This window comes from Acanthaster planci, linkage group LG01, assembly GCF_054643075.1.
Source record: "Acanthaster planci isolate LZ-2023a linkage group LG01, COTS_SCS, whole genome shotgun sequence".
NCBI lineage: Eukaryota > Metazoa > Echinodermata > Asteroidea > Valvatida > Acanthasteridae > Acanthaster > Acanthaster planci.
This window is the reverse complement of record NC_141777.1, coordinates 18,788,139-18,811,603: the sequence shown is the minus strand read 5'-3', so window position 1 is coordinate 18,811,603 and position 23,465 is coordinate 18,788,139. Positions and strand designations below refer to the sequence as shown.

The window sequence follows — 23,465 nt, the reverse complement described above, 5'->3', positions numbered from 1 at the left end:
AGTCACATGCATATTCAAAGTGACAAGATTTAGTTCAGACACGCATGAATTTACACACCAACACAATCAGGCAGCAGGAACAAATAAATCGAACTTTTGCAAACGAAATTTACCCAAAGCCAAGTGAACTTGGATGTGTTAGCCAGTCAGCCCATGGCACAGCGCGCTTTGCACATGTATATGTATTAGCAGAGCACATTACTTATAGACACTGTCCGCTTCTCAACTGCCTGCAGTCATGTCTGGACGGCCGCGCAGGAGATGCACCGACACGTTCAGGTTCGGCCTAGCGATGCCTGTGGCTCAATGGCACGGTAATTGGTACAGTCGAAGACATCCCCCCTCGAGCCTCGAAGGAATATCTGATTAAGGATAAAAATTGAATCATTTCTGCTTAGAAAAACAGTGCCTCCGCGTTAAATGCCAACTTCTATATCGACTGTGGCTGCGCTGTTTTCTAAATGGCTTTTACAACAATAGCATTTTTAACCGCTTGTGTACCATTCAAAAATTATTATTTCAATACAGTGCTAGTACTTTATTTAAATAGCAATAAGACTAACAGGTTCGTATACAAATCGTTCCAAATAAACGGTGTCTGGGAAAATTGGAAAAAAGCTTTCATACATCACAGACATCAATCTATGGGTCACACTTCGACAGGTAAAGCCAAAAAAATCTATAAAGCCTAAATCTGCTCAGGATAAAATCTCCCAGAAAAAACCTATGTCCTCTATAACGGCTTTGTGAGCAGCGGCGTAGGGTAGCCATGTTGGGGGCCGAGGCGCGGATGCTGCATTGCTACATGCAATTCTGACTGGGACACGTTTTATGAGGAAATTGGTGCCTGTGACATGTGAATATTCATTTTGAGCTACACATCAATAGAATACTCTTGATGCACCTTCAGACCAGTTCCATTCATTTACCTGAAATACTCACAGCACAACAGAAACATTTTCTCTTTAACCAACATCCATGGGCGTAAATCCCAGGTTGGACGGGGGTACATATCCCCCCACTTTTCTGAGGTGGGGGTTGGGCTATTGAATCATCCCTCTACACACTTCTTTGTGACGAGAAAAGAAACTAAAGCGGATTGTGGAGAATTTTAAAGATTTCCACATGCCATTTGGATGTAAAATTCTGTATGAACTCGATACGCATTAGGGCCTACAGATGTACATCTTTATCATGAACAATGCCCCATGTATACAGCATATATGGTGTTATCCCCTCCGCTTTTCGAATTTCCATGGCCAGGAAAGTCATCCCCCGCCTTTCCGTACCCATTTCTAGCACAGATTTATGCCACTAAGTTTCTTGCAATCAGTGATATTTGCTGAGTATTTTACCTTGGTGTAGATCAGTTCGGTTAGACTGCCGAGTCCTCCACTGTAATTGGCGCAAGCTGCCAGGGCAGAATCAATGATAGAACGCTTTTTCCTACACGTTCACCAGAGTGAGTGCAGAACGTTTCCTTGTTCAATTGGGGTTGGACATAAACAGTATCGATCCGTCCAAAAGTACACACGAGTTCAGTAACTAATTGGTAAGGCAGATGGCTTCGGAAAGGTTAAGTACAGTATTCATTCCAGTAAAGATGGTATATTTCCGCATGACTTGTTGACACGAGCCTTGCCAAGACGAATATAGATGACATGGGCGTAGCAGGACACGCTGCTTTATACGTGCACCTGGATGGGAACGGAACTTCGATCATCAAGGGCCATGTGAACACAGAGTTACAGAAGCACAAGCGGCATTTTCGTTTCCGTCAGGCTGAGTTGGTTTGTTTTCACAACCGTAACAACCAGGTTTATATACAATACGCTGATTCTTGCACGAGAACTACGGGTAGTCTATCAAAACTGTTCTAACCTTGCCCATCGTGAACTTGGACACCGATTTCAATATCATAGACCGAAAGGGCTACATTGCTTTGTTCGCCACAAAAGCTTTTACGCATTGTTCTTCGTACTCTGTGCTGCGGCGGCACTAATGTGGAATGCGGAAATCGATCTTACAAAACTCGATGGGAATTTGAGTGCGTCGTAAGGATTTGAATTCGAATGCCAGGTTGGACTCTTTGTGTGCTTCATGAAACACTCATCCCCAATGCTAGGTTGCGACCAAAATTGGTGTGTCCCTCCCCACTTTTTCAAGTAAATTCCCTTCTTTTGTTCAATCTATGACGGATAATATGAACATATAAAAAACAGAAATTTTAATCTACCATTTTGATCTACCGCTGACATGAAGAGCATGTTTATCTCTTTTTGGGTTTCTTTGTATTAGGTCATCATACCGATGGACTTGCTTAGCCGGCGACAAATAAAATGATTTTTATTAACTCCAACTGACTGAGAAGCGAAAATGGTTTCCATCTTGATTGACGTTCAAGAAAAATCCACAAAATGAACAGATGTACATGCAGTTTCAATTTCTTCGATTGGACCAAAGTAAACGAAATTTTTCACTCAATGTAATTTAGCACCGCGCAAAATGTGTAATACAATTTAGTTATTACAACGTGAAGTCACTGAGCCGCGGAGCCTGATCTGACTTGGTTGATCAGGTCACGGAGTTAGAAAACCGTTTTGTAATTCCATCATTATTTAGTCAGGTCCCCAACGTCACCACTGGGTGGGATGTGATTTTATCGACACAAGTTTGAAACCACACCTCATGTATGGAAAGAGATTATTTACGATGCAGTCGTGGGTATCAGAACTAGATATGAAGCACAGACGACAGTTCAGACATGAAATCACAGTCATGCTCACTTCAATGAGTTTATCCCATTTTCTCTCGAATAAGCTTTGCTCAGTGCTTTCATCGTCATTCAGAGAATTTAATGGGCTCGGTGCAGAGTGTAAACAAAAGACGGCGTAGTGTTTCCTAGCAACGACTTTCCTTTGAGCCGAGGCCGACAACACCGGACAATATAAGTATACACTGGCTTTGCCAACCTTTTCTCGTTTTTACAAAGTGACGTTTGCCAAGGGTGGCGGACACATTGCTCACGGTGCTGTTGTTGTTGAGGGAAAACCGCAATATACAGTATACACATCCAGGCAATGCGAGTATTTCTTTCACGGTAGAACGCTCCTTCTTGGTTGTGCTCTGAGAAGGTGTCAATGACGTAACTCTGCGACACCGTCAAATTCATTTCTGGAGTGCATGCTATGATCGAAAGTGACCGCTCCACTTCATACCAAAATCACCTGACCTGACACGGTCATGGGCTAATCAGTTGTTAGAATCTTTGAATTAAAACCTTAAGTAAAAGAGCTGCATACTTAAAAAGCCGGACTCTTACGGCGCAAATTGAATCAAAGGCGCTTCAGCGGCGCATCTAGGAATTTTCCCGGGGGGGTCATGCTCGTCAGATTTTTTTTTTTTTTTTTTATAATGTCCGATTGTCGCAGTTGCGGGCAGGCAGGCACACATAGGTAAATCATTACAATCTTACTGATGCCTTTTCCTTGGACGTCATCCTTTTTATTACCATATTTTTTCTTTAAATTTTTATTCATTTTTAACGATTTTGGGTATGAGATCATGGGGGTTGGCCATGGATCCAAGTCTGCATTTATATTTGAATTGCGACATGGTCAGCATGGCGAAGCGAGATCTCGGGTTCTGTGACCCTGTTCACAGTGGACTCACCTTTGACGGGTTAGGCGTTCCTGAAGCAATTAAACTGAATAAAAAAACAGGCTAGAGTCGGATTCATTCTACTCATTTCATGCGTCACCAACCGTCTTTAAACACTTTTCCTTATAAGCCATAGGCAACCCGGAATTGGAGGGCAAACCTGGATATAGCTGCTCCTGCTAAGTGCATTACGCCCCACTTTAAAGTTGATCACAGTAGGTATGCTCCCATTGGCAATAAAACCTCATTTATGCAGTAATGTTTAATTAGTGTTTTTGTTGGCACAGGGTCACTGATGAATTTAATTCATTAATAATCAGTTGTTAAGACTTCAACCACCACCCCTGCTACTTCATTAAATCATCTTGTCATCGTGAAACGTGGATACTAAATCATTCATGCTACAGAGAGAGGCACAATGCCACTTTAAATTTCTGTCGGGGATAGTTTTTCAATATCTGGATATCCGACTTAAGATCTTATCAGCTAGGTCTACGTTATGAGATTGACAGCCTCGAAATAAAAAAGGTCAGTACTATTGACAGCAGGACTGATGTTTCTTCAGGTAACTAACGTCCTATTTTTACCGATATAACCGTCATTGGATATTACTGTTCTTTCATTAAAGAAATCTTAAAAGGCAGGAAATGGACAACAGCCGTTAGGAATAAAATCTGATTTGTTACATGTGATCACACAAACACGGGAAAATGAAACTAATTCGAAAAAGGTTCTTCTTAAGGGGTGGACCACCACAGGCAAAGTCAATTAACAGTCATTATCTTGTTTACATTTTCTTTATCGGGGACAATTTCCAACGTGTGCTAAACCCAGAATTTGCAAAGCACTGAAATTATTAGCTTAGTAAAACAGGTTTATCAGCTGAAACGACAAGCAGTTTCTATCCCTGTGACCCGTTCTCTGCTTTTGCATGTATTTGTTACAACACAACTCACTAGGGCATATTTTTTGCTCTATGGCATTGGGCCAACGCGAGAACCCTGGCTGAGTATCTGGACAAGCAAGGATGTTAGTTCATAAAACATTCAGTGTTTCCTCAGATAGAGGGCACTTCTTACCTCAAATATTGACGATCATGTCTCCTTGTGGCTAATAATTTACTCACCCAGCAATATTGAGCTAGCCTTTATTGCGGAATCATTAACGCGTACTTTCGTGCGAAGCATACACCGTATCATGTATGACGCTGATGAGGGATTCGCTTGATGCCTAGGGTTAATTAATTTTCCATAAATTGTGGAGACAGGTGACAACGCGTCGCCAGGTTGGCTTAATTATATCTTGTCCTTGGAAGAGTAAACTCCCAGGTTTGCCCACTCGCGCCGGTAAAATATTTGCCGAGAATGCATGTATCAACATAGCCAAAATGACCGGGTCGTGGTACCGAAATGCCTCGACCGCCTTGAGACGATCCAGGGTTTTACCAGCCGTGATCTTAGGTCAACTTGGCACCACAGCGGCACCTCTGCCAGGAAGACTTTTCACACTTCAACCTCAACCAGGCAATCTCGGCTCGAAGCAGAGTTTCGGTCTCCACGTGCCCACTGCCTCCAAGATTGCGTTTATACAAGTGACACTTCTTGTTGACTCGAGTTGAGTGGCTCTCATGTATATAGTCTCATAAAGAACAGGATACAAACGTGGAAATTCTTCTGGTGGTGCTTTCGGAGTCTGCCAGGGGTTTTAGAGTTTGCAGGTTGAAATTCTTGCAATTCAATAGCCGTTAGGATAGGTTTCGTCGGTGAATGGACACGGCGCGTTGGGGTATGTCAGTGGTTTAATAGTGTTACTTTGTCATACAATGACGCTTGCACTCGTTATCGCGTCTAAGTCGGTTACTTGGTGGCTACTACTTTAGTTTTGCCTTTAGTGTGTCACAGTACTTGGGCAGTAGTAACTACATAGACGTTTCGGATAGGCTCCTGTTACATTCTTGTAACAAGCATGTATATTTGGATCAGCTCTTCCCTCGATGTGACGCTATGCCTTCATGGTGTTTTGCTCATGTGCTATCAGAATTCGTTTTCGTGTCAGGCTCGTTCTCTGTATTTTGGGTACAACCCGTGTTTCAGTGGGACTCTCCGTGACTACGTAAAGGCGTCTTGGATATACGGGAGCGTGCAACAGTGTTGTCATACTTCGTGGAAATCTGCCAAAGATTTGCTCTGCTGTGCTAGAGGCTTTTGATTTTCAGCTGACCATATCCAATGACCACGTTTAAAGAATCAAAGCCGCGACCTACACAGTGGGTGATTCAGACTGGAACTGTGCTTTTCTTTGGTTTAGAGAGACCCCAGATTAACCACTGTATGGTAAATGCACATGCACACAGGAATACGAACTGACTGCAGTCCAACATACGTACATTGGTGCTACTAGTCGACGTCATGAACACAACGACGGCGTGGACCTTACGTCACCGTACGATGCCATGTTTTCCTTCTATAATTATATACGTCATCGGGTTTGCCAATGAAGGCTCATGCACCGCTGTAAGAGGTAGTTCTCTTGCCCTGTTAATCACCCGAAGCGCTTAGTTATCTGAGACGCTTGTGGCGTACCTTCACCGAGTAAATGACCTAAAATTAAAAGTCAAATTTCACGACTCTCCGAGCTCCAAGTAGGATGTCACTTGTAGATTTCCAAATAAACACTAACATTATATTCTGTCATGCGAAATTGCATTGTCCTACATGTCAGCTGCATTGGTAATTGACTCTAACTCCACGGCCATTAAAACAAGATTCATTCCTTGTAAAATAGTTTATATGATTATATAAAGCAATCTTACAATAATTCTGAGCAACGAGACCCAGGAAACCTACGATGGGCCAATTTGCCTGCTTTCATTAAATTTTTGTCAAGGTGATGGTATCTGAACACGCGTTGGCAAAATCCAGATTTAATGCTGGTTGTCCTTTGACTGTTTAGGCATGGATCGCAGACTAGTTTAGGTCTGTATTGGTTGCTAAACCGGAGGTGCTAGGGTAGGGATTTCCCCTGCTACCAAAGGTATATGTGTACCGGGGTAACAATATGGTCCTATCAGGCGTCAAAAACTGAATTTCATGAAGCCTGGAGTTTCGGCCCCAACTGACTTCCAACATTATCAAGTCGCAGGTAACTATTCCATAGAAAAGATCATTTTATACTATTAACACAAACTCCATAACAACCATTACATCCCAGAGGAATTCCTGAAGACTTTGCACATAACAGCTTATTCGTCTGCCCTCAACAGGCTCCTGTCATATAGGAATCAACGGGTGGATACGAACGGGAACATTTGTTAAGCCATAGAGAGGCCCTTGGCAACTCGAGACCTATATTGTCGACAAAATTCAGAGCAAAATTGAAAACAACATTATCCAGGAGGCAGCCTACCTGCTCCCCGAAACTTCAGAAAGGTCTTCAGGATCAGCCGGGTCGCTCTGCTCCGTCACTGAGCCTCTGTCAATATTTAACGGTTCAGCTAACGTCCTCGTTACTCCTCGCAAAATGTTGCCTACAGGAGTCTAAAGGCATCAATACGTCATTGTACCTGGATTTGTCCTTTGATACGTGAGACTATTTTCAACCCGTACTATGTTGCGTGTACATTCTTGCTGTGTCTTAATGTAGACGAAGTCATAAATGTCCCAATCAATTTGGAGGGGAAAGTATATGGAACACAATCCTCGACCGTACTGTAAATTAAAAGTCAAATTACTGGTTGTTCTATTGCAACACCATGATTAATTATTGATTAATTATTATAACATACATCGTTTTTAAAGGTCAGTGGACATTATGGTCTTGCACCTAAACAGAGGTTACCCTTTTTTCAATTTAAAATTTTTAGAGTCTGTTAACAAAATCACTTTCAATCCTCTTGTAAGTAACCTCTTTCTCTGTACAAAATAAATTAACAGCCACAAGCGGTAGACTTTTCCATTACGTGTTTCATCCGTCTATGTGCTGAGTTCTCCAGACACAATGTTTGACTTTGTGGAATGGCAAGTAGTTCAAGGTAATCTTACACGTGCCATGTTCCCACCAGCAATGAACAGCCAGGCATAGTGGAAGCAAGCATTATTTGTTTTCTGGCAGTACGTATAAAAATGCTGATTAATTTGTTTCACATTTGGAAGAAAGCCCGAAAATGATCAATACAAGCCAAGGTAACACACACAAGAAGGATTACATTAAATGAAAGGAACACGTCATAATAACGCGGCACTTCATTCTAGAAGGCTACGTCACCTCATTTTTAAATTATGAACTCTGGAGGTCAGAATAATTCGGTGTCGGCCGTGTAAACTGCTAATTAAAACCCATATCAGATGATATCACGATATGTTGACTAAAGCTAAAAAGGTGTGATTTGAAAGAACAAACTTTGTTGTTGACTACGTTGTTAAGTCGATTTCCACTAACGCTGTGGCACATAATAATAACAACCACTTTCTTATTACGAAATAAAGCAAAACGTTTATGGAACCGAGTGTTTACTGAAACGCACTATTGACAGAGAATGCTATCAGCAAAACCATATGCAGACCAAAGTAGAAAAAATTGTGTGGATCCCCAATGCCTTCTTTAACGTTTCGCCTCTGTTCGTTAATCCGTAAGAATGCAAGAAAGAAAGATACTGTGTAGCCAGAGGATTGAAGTATAAAAGAAAATCTGGGTTAACATGCTCAACAATCAATTCACATACTGCATTCAAATGTTCCATTAACACATTTTTCTGTCATTGCCGTATCGATCCGTTTGGTTAAAGGTTGCATTCTGCAGTCATGTTTAAAGAGTGGCTTTAAAACAGGACACGAAAGACTAGGCTAAACATCTCTTGATGATCGATATGACTCTGTTCCTTTCGGCGCCTGCAAGATTGGCTTCTATTACAGCTTATGGAGCGTTGTAGCTTATTTCTATATAGACCATTTAATCTGGCTTCCTCTTTGACACCCTAAAAGTTATAACTAGCAACGTTCAATAGCGAAAAGCCGCGGAGGGAAAGCGAATTTGTTTCGACATAGAGCTGTCCGGGCTAAAACGGTGATATTGATAGAAGCCAGGCGATTGCTTTAGCGGAGTGGTGAACAATTTGAGCGGCATACTGATAGCAAACGTATGGATAATTCGCCCCTTCAACGCCCTGTCATGATAAAATACAAACGGGGAAAATGGATCCCCCGTGAAAACAGCATCAACGCAGAACTGAGTTGACATGGCATTCAGCAGTGGTCTGTCCGTGACGATCGTGGTACAAACTATGCCACGTTACTTTGGTGTCTCCATGCATTACTGTCGTCCAGTTTCATGTGCTGATTGACCACATTTTCTCGAGTTGGTCATGTACTATGTACATACGCAGTCCCGGTAGTTTGCCGGTTTTAGGGTTTTTTACGAAGCAAAAATGGAATGACTGGGGAATTTGCAACTATATTAATTAAAATATAATCCGTTGAGCCTGATAATTATGTTTTCACAGGACGCATGCTCAAACCAATCCTCGAGAATTTCCCAATGAATGTACATATTATTCAACAGCTGTTGATGCTGTCCAAGTTGGAAGGGTCAAGATCAAAGTGTCTCCTGTATTAACTACCTCTTTTAATTAATTTGTGTACAGCTAAGAAGAATAGTTCTTTTCCCCCAAAACACTGTACATACTTGGCTTATATCTCTGATCAGCAGAAAACTTAATTAGTCTCTCAGTTGACTTCTTCGTCAATCAGTGATGCAGCTAATCACATGAATTAATATACAAAATACCATCGCCATGTGTATATATATATATATATACGCAGAGGAAGAATGTTTTTAAATTTACAGGTCAATTTGACGAGTAGCGATAACAGAAAATTCCAGGTAAATCTAAATATTGCATGCACACAGCACACAGAAATTCCCGTATGATCATCATCTGCTTTGTTTCAGTTATCAGCTTGGGATTTGTAAAAATGCACAGAAAACGACACAAAACCCTATAACGTATCGCATCGTTGTCTTGAGCAACCTCGGCATGAAGCTTCGAAAGGCTTGGCTGGATTAATCCATTTTTGCTGCATGTTTTCTCTATCTCGATATGAAGGAATTGTCCTTTCAAAACCGGTGTTTAATACTAAGTAATCTTTGGACTTTGCGTTTGTGACGAAAGGACCTCTTCGGCTAACATTATGCATGTCTTCCGCATTCGTCTAGCAAGGAACTCTTTGCAAGTGACGTGTAAACGGTATTCCTTTGAGGCGCCTCGCCCTCATAATTCTTGAGAGAGACGAGAGATGTGTATCTGCCGTCTTGCCCATATCGTGGATTATCCCTGTTGGGAATATTCCCACTTACCGAAAGCGAGGGGGAACTGTGTTCCGCTACGGTATCAGTAGAGGCCGATCGCCTTAAACTCACTCGCGAGGTTCCCTAGTCTCCGGAACACTTCCGATTCGAGTACATATTTCCGCTCGCAGCGGTTGTGTGCCCAAGCAGGATCGTGTCCTCAGAATTAACCAGAATACACATCCAACTGTGCGCATGGAACTTTGTGCCTTGACTTGCTAATTGTTGTAAACCTACATAACAGCTATTTTTGTTATACCCTTAAAGAGTATAATTATGGTGGTGGTGCATGCTGTCTTTTCACTCTCAAAAGAAGTCAGTTTGCTATTTTTACAAGGTTATTTCGGATGAAAAAAACTGACCAGACCAGCTGGAGTATGTTCAACGCGCCTGAGTTGGCGCAAATGATAAAGCCATCTATGCAACCCGCTTGGATACTAAATATTGTTCAGTAGCAAACTGGTTCAACATTTTGCCGAACGACCGTCACAATAGGAGCTTCCTACATTCTTGTGTCAAATCTTCCATAAACTGTGGTCACATTTCCCCGAATCAGCCCACAATTAAGATAAAACTGTATCTATTGTCGTCAAGGCCACGTTGCACAATATTTTTAACAAACTTTTTAGAATGCAATATAATTATACATGTATTGGTTTCATTTGGAAGATGGACATGCGAAAATATACGTTTGAGTTTAATATGTTAAATTATCAATGGTGATTCCTTATGTGACGGTTATAAAAAGACACCCGTTTATTTTGGTACAACCCTATTTTAATTTACAATAGTCATTTATATTCAAATTAGACTAGCGCCACCAACGTTAGATTTCGGGCGCTAGGTCATCCTTAATTTTCCGGAGACGTCCTATATTTGGCATTTATCCCATCTCTGTTCTTTTACAGGTAAATTATCACTTTCTATTCATTTTAATTTTTAATCTTAACCTGCATAATCTTACACTTTATCACAGTCCCAAGATTATTATTTCTCGTTGTATTTCCTTAATTTAAAGGTATTTCTTTCTTACACATTCATGAAGATTAGTCATTTTGGGAAACGAAATGTATCTTTTAAAGATTCTCGATCCAATCGGGGACATATATACGGCTTTCTTCGGCCATCTGGTATTTACAGTAATCAATGTCCTTTTAAACATCAAGAATAACATTTATTTCATTTTGTAGTTTTTTGTAGTATTAGTAGTTTTATTCCAGAAATGTTCTAAATCAAAGATGGCCGAAAGTTTCGGTGAGAATGAATACTTAATTTGCATATTCATGAATTTGTACTTTCTTCTTGCTATAAGTTAGTTAAATGTAATTATTTTGTAAGAACGTTTGGATTCTTCATTTTCAGGAGATGTCCTATTAATGGCATTTGTCATGTCAACACTCTTTTACATTTGGCAACAGTAAATAAATAGATGGTGAGAACGATCCTATGATTCAGGAGTGCCACACAGATTTTCTCAAGTGTTTATTACAACCCCCATGCTTTTACTTAAATGACTGAATTAATAATAAATAAATCTATCCTTGCCCGTCGCCAAAGTGTCTGTGAGTATATACCATTACGAAGCCACTTCTGTTTCAGATGCAGGAACAATAATCATTGAAATTGCTCTATTAACCTTAACGGTGTGACCAAGTAACGTAATTTTAAAGTCATTTTCCCCCTTCATCAGCTGCGACCGCCTGTTTTTACAAGCTTAGTGCTTATGTAGCTGCCCATCTAATAAGGCTTCCATACTATCTGATCGTATCATCAGGTGCCGCGCAAATTAAAGTGTATGATAAAGGACAAACTACCAATACGCACAGCTGTTGAATTCTATAAGCTTATGAAGGCAAAGGACTAATGGGAAAAATGAATGGAAAGTAATTGAAGTCCGAGCATTACGGTTGTGCAGAGCAATGATGTAGTAGGCGCAGTGTTTTAAATCTAGTCATCTTCATGATTTGACTTAATGGAGCAGAAGCCATCGAAAACTCTCACCTTTTGCGTCCATTCTGTGTACGCGGAGGAAGGTACAGTCCACATGGTGACAGTCGCAAGGCAACAACTACCCACATATCTCGTTAGACTTTCAGTGCCCGTTGCCAGTGTGCCGTCTATTGGTGCTACTCCTCTGATGAAATGGACCCAGTCAAAGTCCCTGACGGCAGAGGCATTACACCTTTGCACAGCCACCGCCAAGTGCCTTTTTTCTCTCTCCAACTAGCCACCAACACTTGTGGTTTTAAGCATAAATAAAGGATAATCCAGCCGGGCATTATTAAAATTAATATCCAGCGTTGGAGACACCTCATTCGACGGGCCCGTGTCCTGCGGGGGTCACGTGTGAGCTTCCCCTGCGCGCGTGAAATCGATCTCCCTCTTGTACGCTTGCATTAGTCTGATGAAGTGGTCTCTGTACCCTCATAACGGATGACATTATAAGACAACGGAGATGTACAATGCCTCGGTCCAGATACTGACACCGCCCCAAGACAGCTGAAGGGGAAAAACAAGACCTGGCGCAGAGGGAGTTTACTAACCGTGCAACGGCCACTAGAGCAGCGTAGTCTGTGCCATCGTTCCAAAATTAATTTTTTATGATTTTTTTCAAAGAAATCTAGGAGTATTGCTCTTGATGTTAGAGTAGCAGAGCAGTGGAAATGTTTCTAGGATGATCTCAAGTAGACCTACTTTTTAAGAAATTGCAGCTAGCGTTCCACTTAATACCATGAAAACATCAACAAAAAGACACTGTCTGAATACACTAACGTCTGCAGAGAAAACAACAAACACCGCACTAACTTAATAGTACTCTATATGAACGCGATAAACAGCTTTCAAGTTTTCTAGCTCAACATGATTGTAGGTCGAGAGTTTTCCATTCAATGGCTTTAGAGCCGTAAATCCTATTTCAAATTGTGTTCATTCCACAACTGGGAAGGCTGGCTATAGTGTGACTGCACATGGGTAAACTTTAACAAGTGACAAACTTAAACTCACGGACTGGGCAAACACTGAGCGTTTTTCGTTTTTCTAAAGAGCCAAAGACATGAATTGTACTTGGGAATACATTTTGTTCAACTTTCAACTACTCTTTAATGCATAAAATTACTGTTTGACATCCTTTCCTAATGGGGCTGTCTTTCTGAACGATATATTAACACCGTATTAATTGTCGTGTAAGCAAAAAACTACACACAAAAAGGGGGTCCTGTTCAAATTAATAGTGATGCAACATTTGCTCACTGAAATACTTTTGAGGTAACTTTCACTGTCATGAACTAAAACGACACAATTCACTCTAAAGCAAACTATGACGTCAAAACCAGCACTACTAGTAATTGGTGGTACTGAAACAACTGTTATATTGAGGTTTCTTGCTTCTGGTAAAATCTTTACTCAACGGCAAAATACAAAAGCAAAACAAGCTAAAATGCCCTAACAATTGTCCAAAAAAATTAAACGTAGGGTTTAACGGACAATAAAGGTACTTTTACGAGGACTGCGTTGGTCAATGTTTACTGCATGGACCCTTTTTGCTAATATCAAATTAAGTTAGCCCAATAACAGTGCAGTTGGGAAGAGCTGTTGCCATGTTTCATATTTCATCATGAAGGTGAAACATTATCTCGCCGACTGAACTGTGTTTAATATCATCTTCTACTGGATGTATGTGAATATGATTACCCAACCGCAAGTCGTGTACCTTGGCGTGTATGTGTGGTTCAGTGTCATTTCGTGCCTGGTGGTGCATTGTATTCCAAATTTAGACGGCAGATACCGATATATTCTCGTGTGAAATAACGACATCATGCCGCCCTGAAGGTTTCATGGGTGAAACTGTTATAGTGAAAGTTAAACGAACTACTTCTCTATTTAGTCAGCGTTTGCAACATATAAAATACTGACTTTTTGTGAACATTTTCTGTACATAACTGCTGTTATATCATCGACACAAGATTAGCACTGATGACAAACGAACTAAGCGATTGTAACAAAAGCTATAAATTAACTGCCTCTACCTTTAGTTCACCTCCGATTTCACTATTAAACACTTCATTTGCACCGACTTTGGTAAATTCATACGTCCGGTACTTCGAGTACAAGCGAGGTCTTCTCTTTTTTCTCACAGTGATGCAACAGGCCCTCCCATAAGCAAGAGAAGCTTGCTGCACATAAAGAAATTATTGGTTCTTATTTCTAATAAAATTAATGAGATGCAGATTTACTGACGCAAGCTAGCTATCTTAAATTGAAGGTAAAGCAATTCGTGAACATTTTCTGGAAATGCTTAATATGTGCAGCAACAAAGACAGTGAACTAGAGACCAACCATAGATTAGAAGTCTTGTGCTCCGAATGGCAGGTTCTGAATTATGGATAGGATATGAGTAATTAATGTTTAGGAGTGCAAATGATAATTTCATCAGGTGACAGATGAAATGTTTGATTCGACTACGGGAAGTAGTGGAACGGAACAATTTCATTTGACAACGAATAAAAGTGTTGTTGCCGTTGTATTCATACACATTCATTAGTTGTAATGTGAAACATTCATTGATTTGTTTTATACAATGCCCGCATAAATCATCTTCTGTTTGGAGGACAACTGCCTGGCTCACGTATTAACGTTCGTCATTTTACAAAACAGATTCGTGTCCGAAGCGCCACCCACTGATACATGTAGTGTCGTGCAATGTTAGACTGGTGTCTGTCCCTAGATTGTTTTCCTCTAACTTACTGGGAATGAAATTGGGGGCGGGAACCAGTCAAGTTCAATGAAGTTATAGGACAACTAATTTAATGGCATGTTATTAACGTCCGCCAATCAGATGACGGGGATTTATACAGGTAGGCCTATTGTATGAAAAGTAATGTCACTTTTATCGTACAAAATGAAGTTTTTCAAGGTGAGGCTATGCCCATAAAAAAATAGTCAGGTTCCTTCCCATTACAGAATCCAAAAGGTCCCTCCTGTAAATAAAGCCCATGATCGAAGAGTAGAGCCGGTTTTTGATTACTTTAATTATGTACATACGTAGCGATGGCTTTGATTAAAATTAAACACGTTATTGAAAGTGTGGGCAGCCGCTTACCAACGGCTTGCATCGACGCTAGTGTTATTTCCAGGCCGAGCCGTAGCTCTTGGGCACAGTCTAATCCCCATTGGCTTCGTAGAACGACACGGGCATTAGCCAGACACAAGTAGCGTCACAGGGTCAACCCGTGCTCAGATTAACACACCCCGAAAAGAAATTACATGTTTCAGCCGCACGCATAACAGGCACACAAAAAAAATCAAAAAAAAATCGGACTATTCTTCTGTTGGAAAGCATCGATTTACATGTTTCATTAATAATTATAAGTGCCAGACAAATTGAATATAAGTCCACAGTGTTATGGACCAGACTGCTAAATATCGTGGAGTCCAGTTCACGGTCCTTGATGATTGAGAAATGCCATGCAGACAATTAAGTGCGTGCGTTTCTGTGCTTCAAGTTAATGTGAACAGCGCGCTGACCGGCACTGATAGTTATTACACCACGATTGTTTTGAGCAAATTTATTTTTAAAAAGGCAATTTTAAAGGTCGACAGATTCCGGATTGAGATCAAAATGTTCACTTTTATCCTGCTATCAACTAGGGATTTTTGACTGTACATGTACCATATGGGCTGCAATGCAACTGCAAGGCCTGTTGCCATTTACTCACGAAATGTGAACATGAACGATTGCTTAAACAACTTGTTGACTTCAGTGACCTGAAATATGCAAAACTGAAAAGTTACAGGGCCTAACTTTTCCATTCCAGAAGAGCCTTTCTGAACAAAACCTTGTCCATGAAAAGGGCACCACACAAACTATTTCCGTACCAAGAGATATTTTACAGTTCTCGAGAATCTTTAACCCAAACACTCCTTAGTCCTCCAACGGGTGAAGGATTGAGGAGGGTTAGGGTTAAAATCAGCTAGCACGTCGTCATCATAATGTGAGCAGCAAGTTCAACCGATATACAGACTTCTATTCTACAACGGATTCATAATTTATCTACAGGACTGTCCGTATGAATGAATAATGGTCTGTAGGTTCATCAGTTTAATGGGTCCTTCCAGAAGCCCACACTTTGCAAAGACAGAAAACAAAACTGAGCTCTTTTAATTTGTGGATTTCCATGTCCTTTTATATAATTCACTCAAATGATAGTCAGGGCTGATTGCCTATATAAACTCGAAAAGGGAAACTGTTTACGTGGGTACAGGACGCGTTTACTGATGTCTGGCCTATTTCATGAAGGAGATCTCATTTGGTATAAAAGCTGTTATGCCTAGAGCGGGTTTCTGCTCTACAATTGAAGTATGTGGTTGACATTGACTGTCCAGTCATATCATACACTCGGTGCGCATTGCTGCGAGTATTAATACGGAACCCCTGTGAATGTCTGTCGGGAAATCTTCCAATAACAGAGTGGAGTTGCCGCGTACGGAGTGCAATTTCCTCCCTGACAAACAGCCCGCAATATACCTCCGAAAACCACAGAGCTACTCATCTTGCCAAAGGGGGAAATCATTGGCCGGAGAAGCCGAAATATTAGCCGGCAAACCATGTGTGAAATCTGCGTCGGAGGGAGGGGAGCTGCCCGACATATGCTGACCTGAAAACGCTCGAAATAATATTATTTATATGGTCCTGTTCGATATCGTAGTTTGCTTGCTTGGTTGCGTGCCTGCCTGCTTGTCTGTTCTCTTCTGAAGATGAGCTGGGGACCGACTGCAACTTGATGTTTAAATGTGGCATAGTTTTGTGCAAGTGCACTTTAAATACTCATGCATGGATCACAATACCTGCCGTCAAGTTCTACAAGCATTCATCCGTCACACCTGGACAAAAATGAGATTTCGGTGTCTTCAACACCAAATTTCTGAAACTTTCTCTAATTAATGCACTTCCAACCATTATGCACTGTACATAATTATTTTCAACCATTCCCTGAGTATAAAACGTTTGAGTATTTGACTTGCTATCCAGATTTTCATAAACCTATTTCAACATACTTCATTCATAAATACCTAAAACTGTGTGAGTATTCTAACTGGTATAAAGAGACTGTCATGTAGGTAGTTTTAGCTATATGACGAGTGTTTTAAATCCAGTCTGCGATAAACAAAGCCCCTCGAGAAGGATACCGAAAATCTGATTATGTACCAGGTGTTACTTTAATCAAAAGTTTACCTATGTTTCTTTGAGTATTCGAATATTAAAAAAACCATAAACGATTTATTTTTGGATGTTTTATAAACTTAAGTGTTATGGGAAGGAGCATGTTTTCAGCAGTGCCGAAAATTGTCTTCATCACTGAGGTAAAAAGGTTGCCGTCGAAAGGTCGTTTTTTGCTGGAGACATCGTGCAAAGTATGACTATTGATGCATCGTGAACGTGAATTTGCGATGCACTGTTACATTCGCTTTAAGTTAAAGGGCGAATAAAGCCCTTGTAACAAGCCTTGCAACAAGCCGGACTCGACAGTTAACTCGTCAGACTTCCTCAACACAGCGAGTCCCTGGTTACAACGTTGTTCAAACACCAGATTGTGCAGTGTCTTCCACATCAAATTCCAACGCAGACCATAACAACTAGGTACATACATTTTTATGGCCAATATTTGTCCAATCTCGTACTTATAATAGCATTCGATGAAGAGGTAGAAACAAGATAATTCATTACAAGCGCTGTTGACAGAAATGTCCTCTTAGCTCTAACATGTACAGTAGTCAAGCACAAGATTTTGTCGAATTGAACTGAATTGAACTGAATTTTATTATAAAAATCATCGTGGTCATCACACCAAATCAGGATATTTTTAACACTTTAAATCGTGGGACAGTTTCTGATTTGGGGAGCTTTTTGACATTTAAAAGGAGTTATTAATGGTAATAAAAGAGTGTTGGGTTGGTTTGGAATAAGTAGGCTACTTCTAAAACAGGCTGGGGCCTGGTGTTACCAATGAACCTTGCATTGGCTCGGTCCGTTTAATATCATTGCAAAGCCCTGTCTGGTTTGAACACACAAGTTTAAAAACTACAGGGACACGGGCGTAATCTTGGAACGTGGTCCTACGTCCAATTGGTCCTACGTCCCATTGGTCCTAAGGCCAACTGGTCCTTCGGCCCATTGGTCCTAAGGCCAACTGGTCCTTCGGCCCATTGGTCTTACGCCTCATGGGTCCTTTGTCTCATTGGTTGTGCTCCCCATGGGTCCTATGTCCCATAAATCCTGCGTCCCATTGGTCCTAACGCTCCATGCATAATTTAACCCTAAAAGAGCCGGTTTTTTTCCCCATCTCACGCTGGGGGGGGTGTTAGATTCAAGTTGAACTAAATGAAAGGTATGTTTGTTGTTATGGTTATTCGAAGTTTAAGGATACATGCGTGCCAGCCTGCGTACATTAAGCGCCACGGTGGGAAAAGTACACATTTTTGGCTGACCTGTCTCGGAAATGCGCGCTGCACAAAAACGGTATCTTCCATTTTCGCATTTAATTGGTGTCAAAATGACCGCGAAAAGTTAACTCCTAAAAATATGCACTACGGCGATATCGGCTCTTTTAGGGTTAACGAGGAGGTACGTCGAGTTGTTATGAATTTTCACATCTTAGGTAAAGGACTTAGGTAGATCATCGATAAAGGCCGGAAAGGTAAATGCTTTTATTTATGTCTATAACTAACAGGAGATCGATGTCAATATGATTTCATAGAAATGAAGAATTGGTTTTTAGCGATTCAGTCAATATGCAAAAGTTCGCAAAGGCCAATTAACATACTTTAACTCAAGAAATAATATTTCTCACATTGGATCTCCCACAGCCTGATCCCCTTTACCAAGGCGCCCATCATTTCGCATTAAGTTAAACGAACTGCCCGCTATAATAAACGTTACCAGGGCTGTACACAAAACGTAATCCATATATTGCAAAGTTGCAACATTAAAATTCAATAACAAAGGATGTGTGTTTTTAAATACCACCCATCTTCACCAGCAGGCTCCAGATCTACTCCCACTGTAATATTTTATTCAAGCCTCGAGCTTTCACTACGTCTGAGCTTCTGAGAGAAAAGACTGATGAACACGCTAAAGGCAGTAGCTTGTCTGCATGCAACCAGGCCTAAGTGATGCGTGTAGGTAGTCATGCAAGGCTAAGTGGCGCCCGACCGGGGGTGAAAGCCATAAACCACCGCGGGGAACGAAACGTTCAGGCGGTCATATTCTTTATCCGGTACAAATCAGTTTTAGTTAATAAGATTGATAATTTTGTTTGGGGTTGACGACTTCGGAGTAAAAAGGACTTGCGCATATAACCACAAATCTATCAATGAACCTGCGTTTTCGAGTACCGTACACGTTAGGACTGTTCACCTATTATCCATTAAACAATTGGATAAGCAGACGCTGTTTCCTACCTGTGCCCAGAATGTAACAACATCGATTCTTACCACTCTTTGACATATGCTCAGAACTGTATAGTCTACGGTGCAAACACCACGTACGTGTTGAATGATGAGCAACATTTCTACCGGATCATGTAGTAAAAGCATAATATCTATCAAGCACTGCTTATTAAGGGCGACAGTTGCACAGGAATACCCTGAAAGCCACAAAATTAATTGTATCACTGACTGACAGTGGTTTTCTCACCAAGTGTGACTTGTTGACTGCGAGGGTTCAAGCAGCGACCCCGCCGGTTCTTTGCACTGAGATAACTTATAGTTTGTTCAAACATCATGGTGTGATGTAGCTGACACAAATACCATTTCGCATTGTTATCCCTTCGATTGATTTTAATCATACTTTGAGCGTTTCAGATCAGAGCCTGCCAAAGTTGCAAGAAATGTTTGATTCAAAAGGTACGCATTACATTTTACAATGCCTGTAATCAGCGTGTACAGCTGACAAGGAAACACTGTAACAGACGTTGCCAGAAAGCTAAACACGTAGATGTTATTATGTCGGCATAAGAACTGAGATGCAATTTATCAAGGTTGAAGTTCATTCTAAAGAGGAAATGCCAGTAGACAACGTCATCAGTAAGTCTCATTGACTTTTTATCGCGTGCAAGACACAAGTATATGTTTCATAGAGGAGACAGCAAGTCGAAGTCACAGAAAGAATTTACAATATTGCTGGATCTGTAAGTGCACAACCCAATGCTGCTAATCTTGTCAGAGGTAAAGGTAAATTCCAAGATTAAATAAAAAAGGGGAGCACAGTACTTTGACAGCTTTGCTTTCTTTTTAAAAGAAAGCATAAACTGTTCAAAAAGTAGTAAAATTGGGACAGAGCTGCGTGCCATTTCAAAACTATGATTTTTTTTCAATCTGGAGGGTGCTGACCTCTCGTCTTAAGCCTGACCAGGAACGGGCTAAATTTGTCTTAAAGGAACCAGGTAATAGAAATATTTTTATAAATTTTACTAAAAAACCCTTGAAATTGCCTCTTTAGGTTTCAATTAACCTTATTTGAATTTTTGTTGTGCAAATTTAACCCATATTTTCATGCTTTATTGGTTTTATGCTAATAACATATATGCATATTCATGAACAGAACTATGATGTCATCCAAGGCACTGAGTCTCAATGTTGCACCGATTTGTGCAGAGAAAATTTCTAGATTTTTTAACCACTGCAGATTTCATTTTCTTTGGCAATTTATTTCTGTGTAAGTATATGACAATAATCCAGCAAAATTCCTCTTCATAGAAATGTTCCCAGATAGCAAATTTGGGGTTCACTATTTGAACATGAAAACATGCAACCTGAACCATATCTTCCTCAATTTACATCAAAGCAAAAGCGCCCTCACTTGTCCAGAAATGCTAGGTCAATTTCTAATGTTTGAAAAAGTGCACCATTCAGTTCACATAACTCAAAAAAGATGTCAAAAAGTCTTCATACATGGAAGAAGAGTGTAGAGATACACAAAACATTATTCTTAACAAAAAACATTTCCTGGATGCTTTAAACGCTCACTGAACAAACTAAAAGCGACACGAAAAGCTTTAGCCGATAAGCGACATACTGCGCGACTTTCATTTACTCACAAGGAAATCTGCTGGGCACGTGCAAAGAGCTGACTTCCTACAATAGCAACAGCGTCACATAGGAAGAATCGAAGGCACGACAAGGATGCGTTCAGCCGTACCAAGCCGGCCATGACGTCATGTTTGTTGAGACCACTGATTGGCCAAAACGCGCCGTTTCAGCCCCGTGTCTTCCGAAAAATATCACTCAGGTTTTCAAGCAGAGCAATACTTATCGCCCTGTTGTGCGGTTCAGCACAATTACACCATAGAGTAACATGAAACAAAACGCAACCGGATTTAAAAAGCGAAGAACGAAAAACGGAACCTACCTTCTTATGGCGGCATTGGACAATGGACTTTGTCACCAAGCTGTTTATCTATAATAGACAAAGTGAAAATAACAAGATAGCGTTCACCTTGTTAAAGCTCTTGGCAAATTAGCCAGCTGCTCACATTGCGCACACTTACCAAGGTTACTGCACACCAGGTGCAGCACAAGGTCAATAGCAAGTTGAATAAGCTCTTGTGTTCAGATTTACACCACGCTTAAATTAAACAACACATTCTACGTACGGTATCAGTAGTTGCAGTGTCAGTCGTCTTTTAATTTCTGTTTTTGTTTCGTTTACTTCAGCCTTGCTTTAAGTTTGGATCAGAAGGCCTACGTGCAGACGTGAGGCCGATGACGCTTGCCGACAAATTGTGCTCTGCCCGATGGTTTTAGGGTAATCAGGTAAGCAGAAAAGCTTATGGTGTAAAAGCACACCTTGAACATTGATGTGCAATTCGGAACATCAGCGTGTGTCATGTTAAATGTGATATATCCGCACAAGTAATTTCGTTTTCATCAAATTTTTGACACGTTCATAAATGTTCATGGAGGTCTTGCGTGTTTCTAATTTCCCCACCACACGCGCCACAAACGTATCACAATCTTTCATAAATTTTCTCGGTGCTTTTGCCACTTGTGCGCAAGGCTTGGAAACGCTGTCTTTGAAACTCACAAAAACACGCATGGCATCCCAATGCAGACTTTGTGTCACCATGTTCTTACGACGTACGTCAAAGATGCTTGGGGATCGTAAGGGGCTTTTCTCATCGTAAGATTCTGCATCTGGGTTCTGGTCAATGGTTTCATCATATTCTATTTCAGTATATTTTATTTCACGAGTGTGCCATAAATAATTAGTGATTTGGTAGCAGAGCAGATACCAATATTTACCGATATTGTCACGACAAAAAAGATGGGGTTGTGCCGAAAGGAGACGTGGAATGAATTTTAAACATTAAATGCACGAGATGCAACTCTAGTTAAACGACCCATAGCTATCACTTTCCGTAAGACACTCAGGTTAATAAAGTAAATCAGCCGTGTTTGTTGTTCATTAGGCGTGGAAACCATTTGGCAACCGAGATATGCCTGATGGGAAGAAACCTTAATGCTTAATCAGGCTCCCAGCACGACTAGACTGTGCGCATGATGTTGATGAAAGCTTATCAAGTTGTGTCGATTCATTCATGTTACATCCAAGTGTTCCCTTCAAAGTCAAAGCGCTGCATTGCCTGGCTTCTGAGCCCGGGCTTATATAGAAATGACCATAAGATCCAGCAATTTGGATGCAAGGTCTCGCCAGTTGCAGCCTCACTGCCAACTGCGCTTGACGTCCTTTCTTTTATATTTAAATTTTTTTTTTGCTTGTGGCCAAATATACATGGATTCGTTCGGTTTTCAGAGAATGGCCACTTCGCAGTGGGGAAATCGTTCGCTCGGAAAACTCTTGCAAAGAGGGAGTGTTGAGCTGATGTGTGTGCGTTGGAGATGTGACACCGGCGAATCTTTAACTCAAGCGTGGTTTCACAGGACTGCCTACATAACGTTAGTCTGTTGTGTGACTGCACGTATTAAATACCTTCCTAGGAGCATTTTGCGACATTCTTGACCTCCAAAATTCTACGTAGCGGGTAATGACAAGTCGCCCTCCTCTGGTTTACGGTCTTCTCCTGAAATCTGTTCAATAAGTTTTAGTTGCCCCGGAAGAATGTTACATGGTTTCAACACTTGCATTGATTTGTTTTTTACTATTGGGGGACAATGATGGCTGAAAAGGCTCGGAATTTTAACGCTGCAGTTCGAAAGGGGATCTGTACATTCACACTAGCTGACGCTGTACGACAAACGTTTTCGTCGTACTTTTGGAAGACACTTAAATTTGCTTCTTTAGTTCCCCTCAATCTTTTTTCAACTCGTTTTAGTTATATTAACGAGGGGGGCCGTTATCAGCAGTACCTTTTTGTCTCTCTGATACAACAATCTGAAGGGGATCACCCTCTGCTACGCTCTAGTCGGTTCAGAAAAATGGGATTCAGTCCCCGAAAGATGGTTACAAA

General features: G+C 40.9%; 1 protein-coding gene across 6 annotated transcripts in view; it reads right to left on the bottom strand.

Moving 5' to 3' along the window:
- LOC110978147 (muscarinic acetylcholine receptor M1-like) overlaps positions 1-23,465 on the bottom strand; it is a 69,660-nt gene that overhangs the window by 9,326 nt on the left and 36,869 nt on the right. For 2 of the 6 annotated variants that reach the window (XM_022232897.2, XM_022232896.2), the window contains exon 2: positions 21,407-21,454. The exons of 2 other annotated variants lie outside the window; for them this stretch is intronic. Coding sequence is in view for 1 of the 4 variants with exons in the window: in XM_022232895.2 (XP_022088587.1) it covers positions 12,004-12,048 (45 nt within the window). In the remaining 3 variants the exon portion in view is untranslated. Of the gene's footprint in view, positions 1-1,355; positions 1,806-12,003; positions 12,268-21,406; positions 21,455-23,465 lie in introns of those variants that run through there. 2 more of the 6 variants (XM_022232895.2, XM_022232900.2) reach the window with 2 other exon arrangements.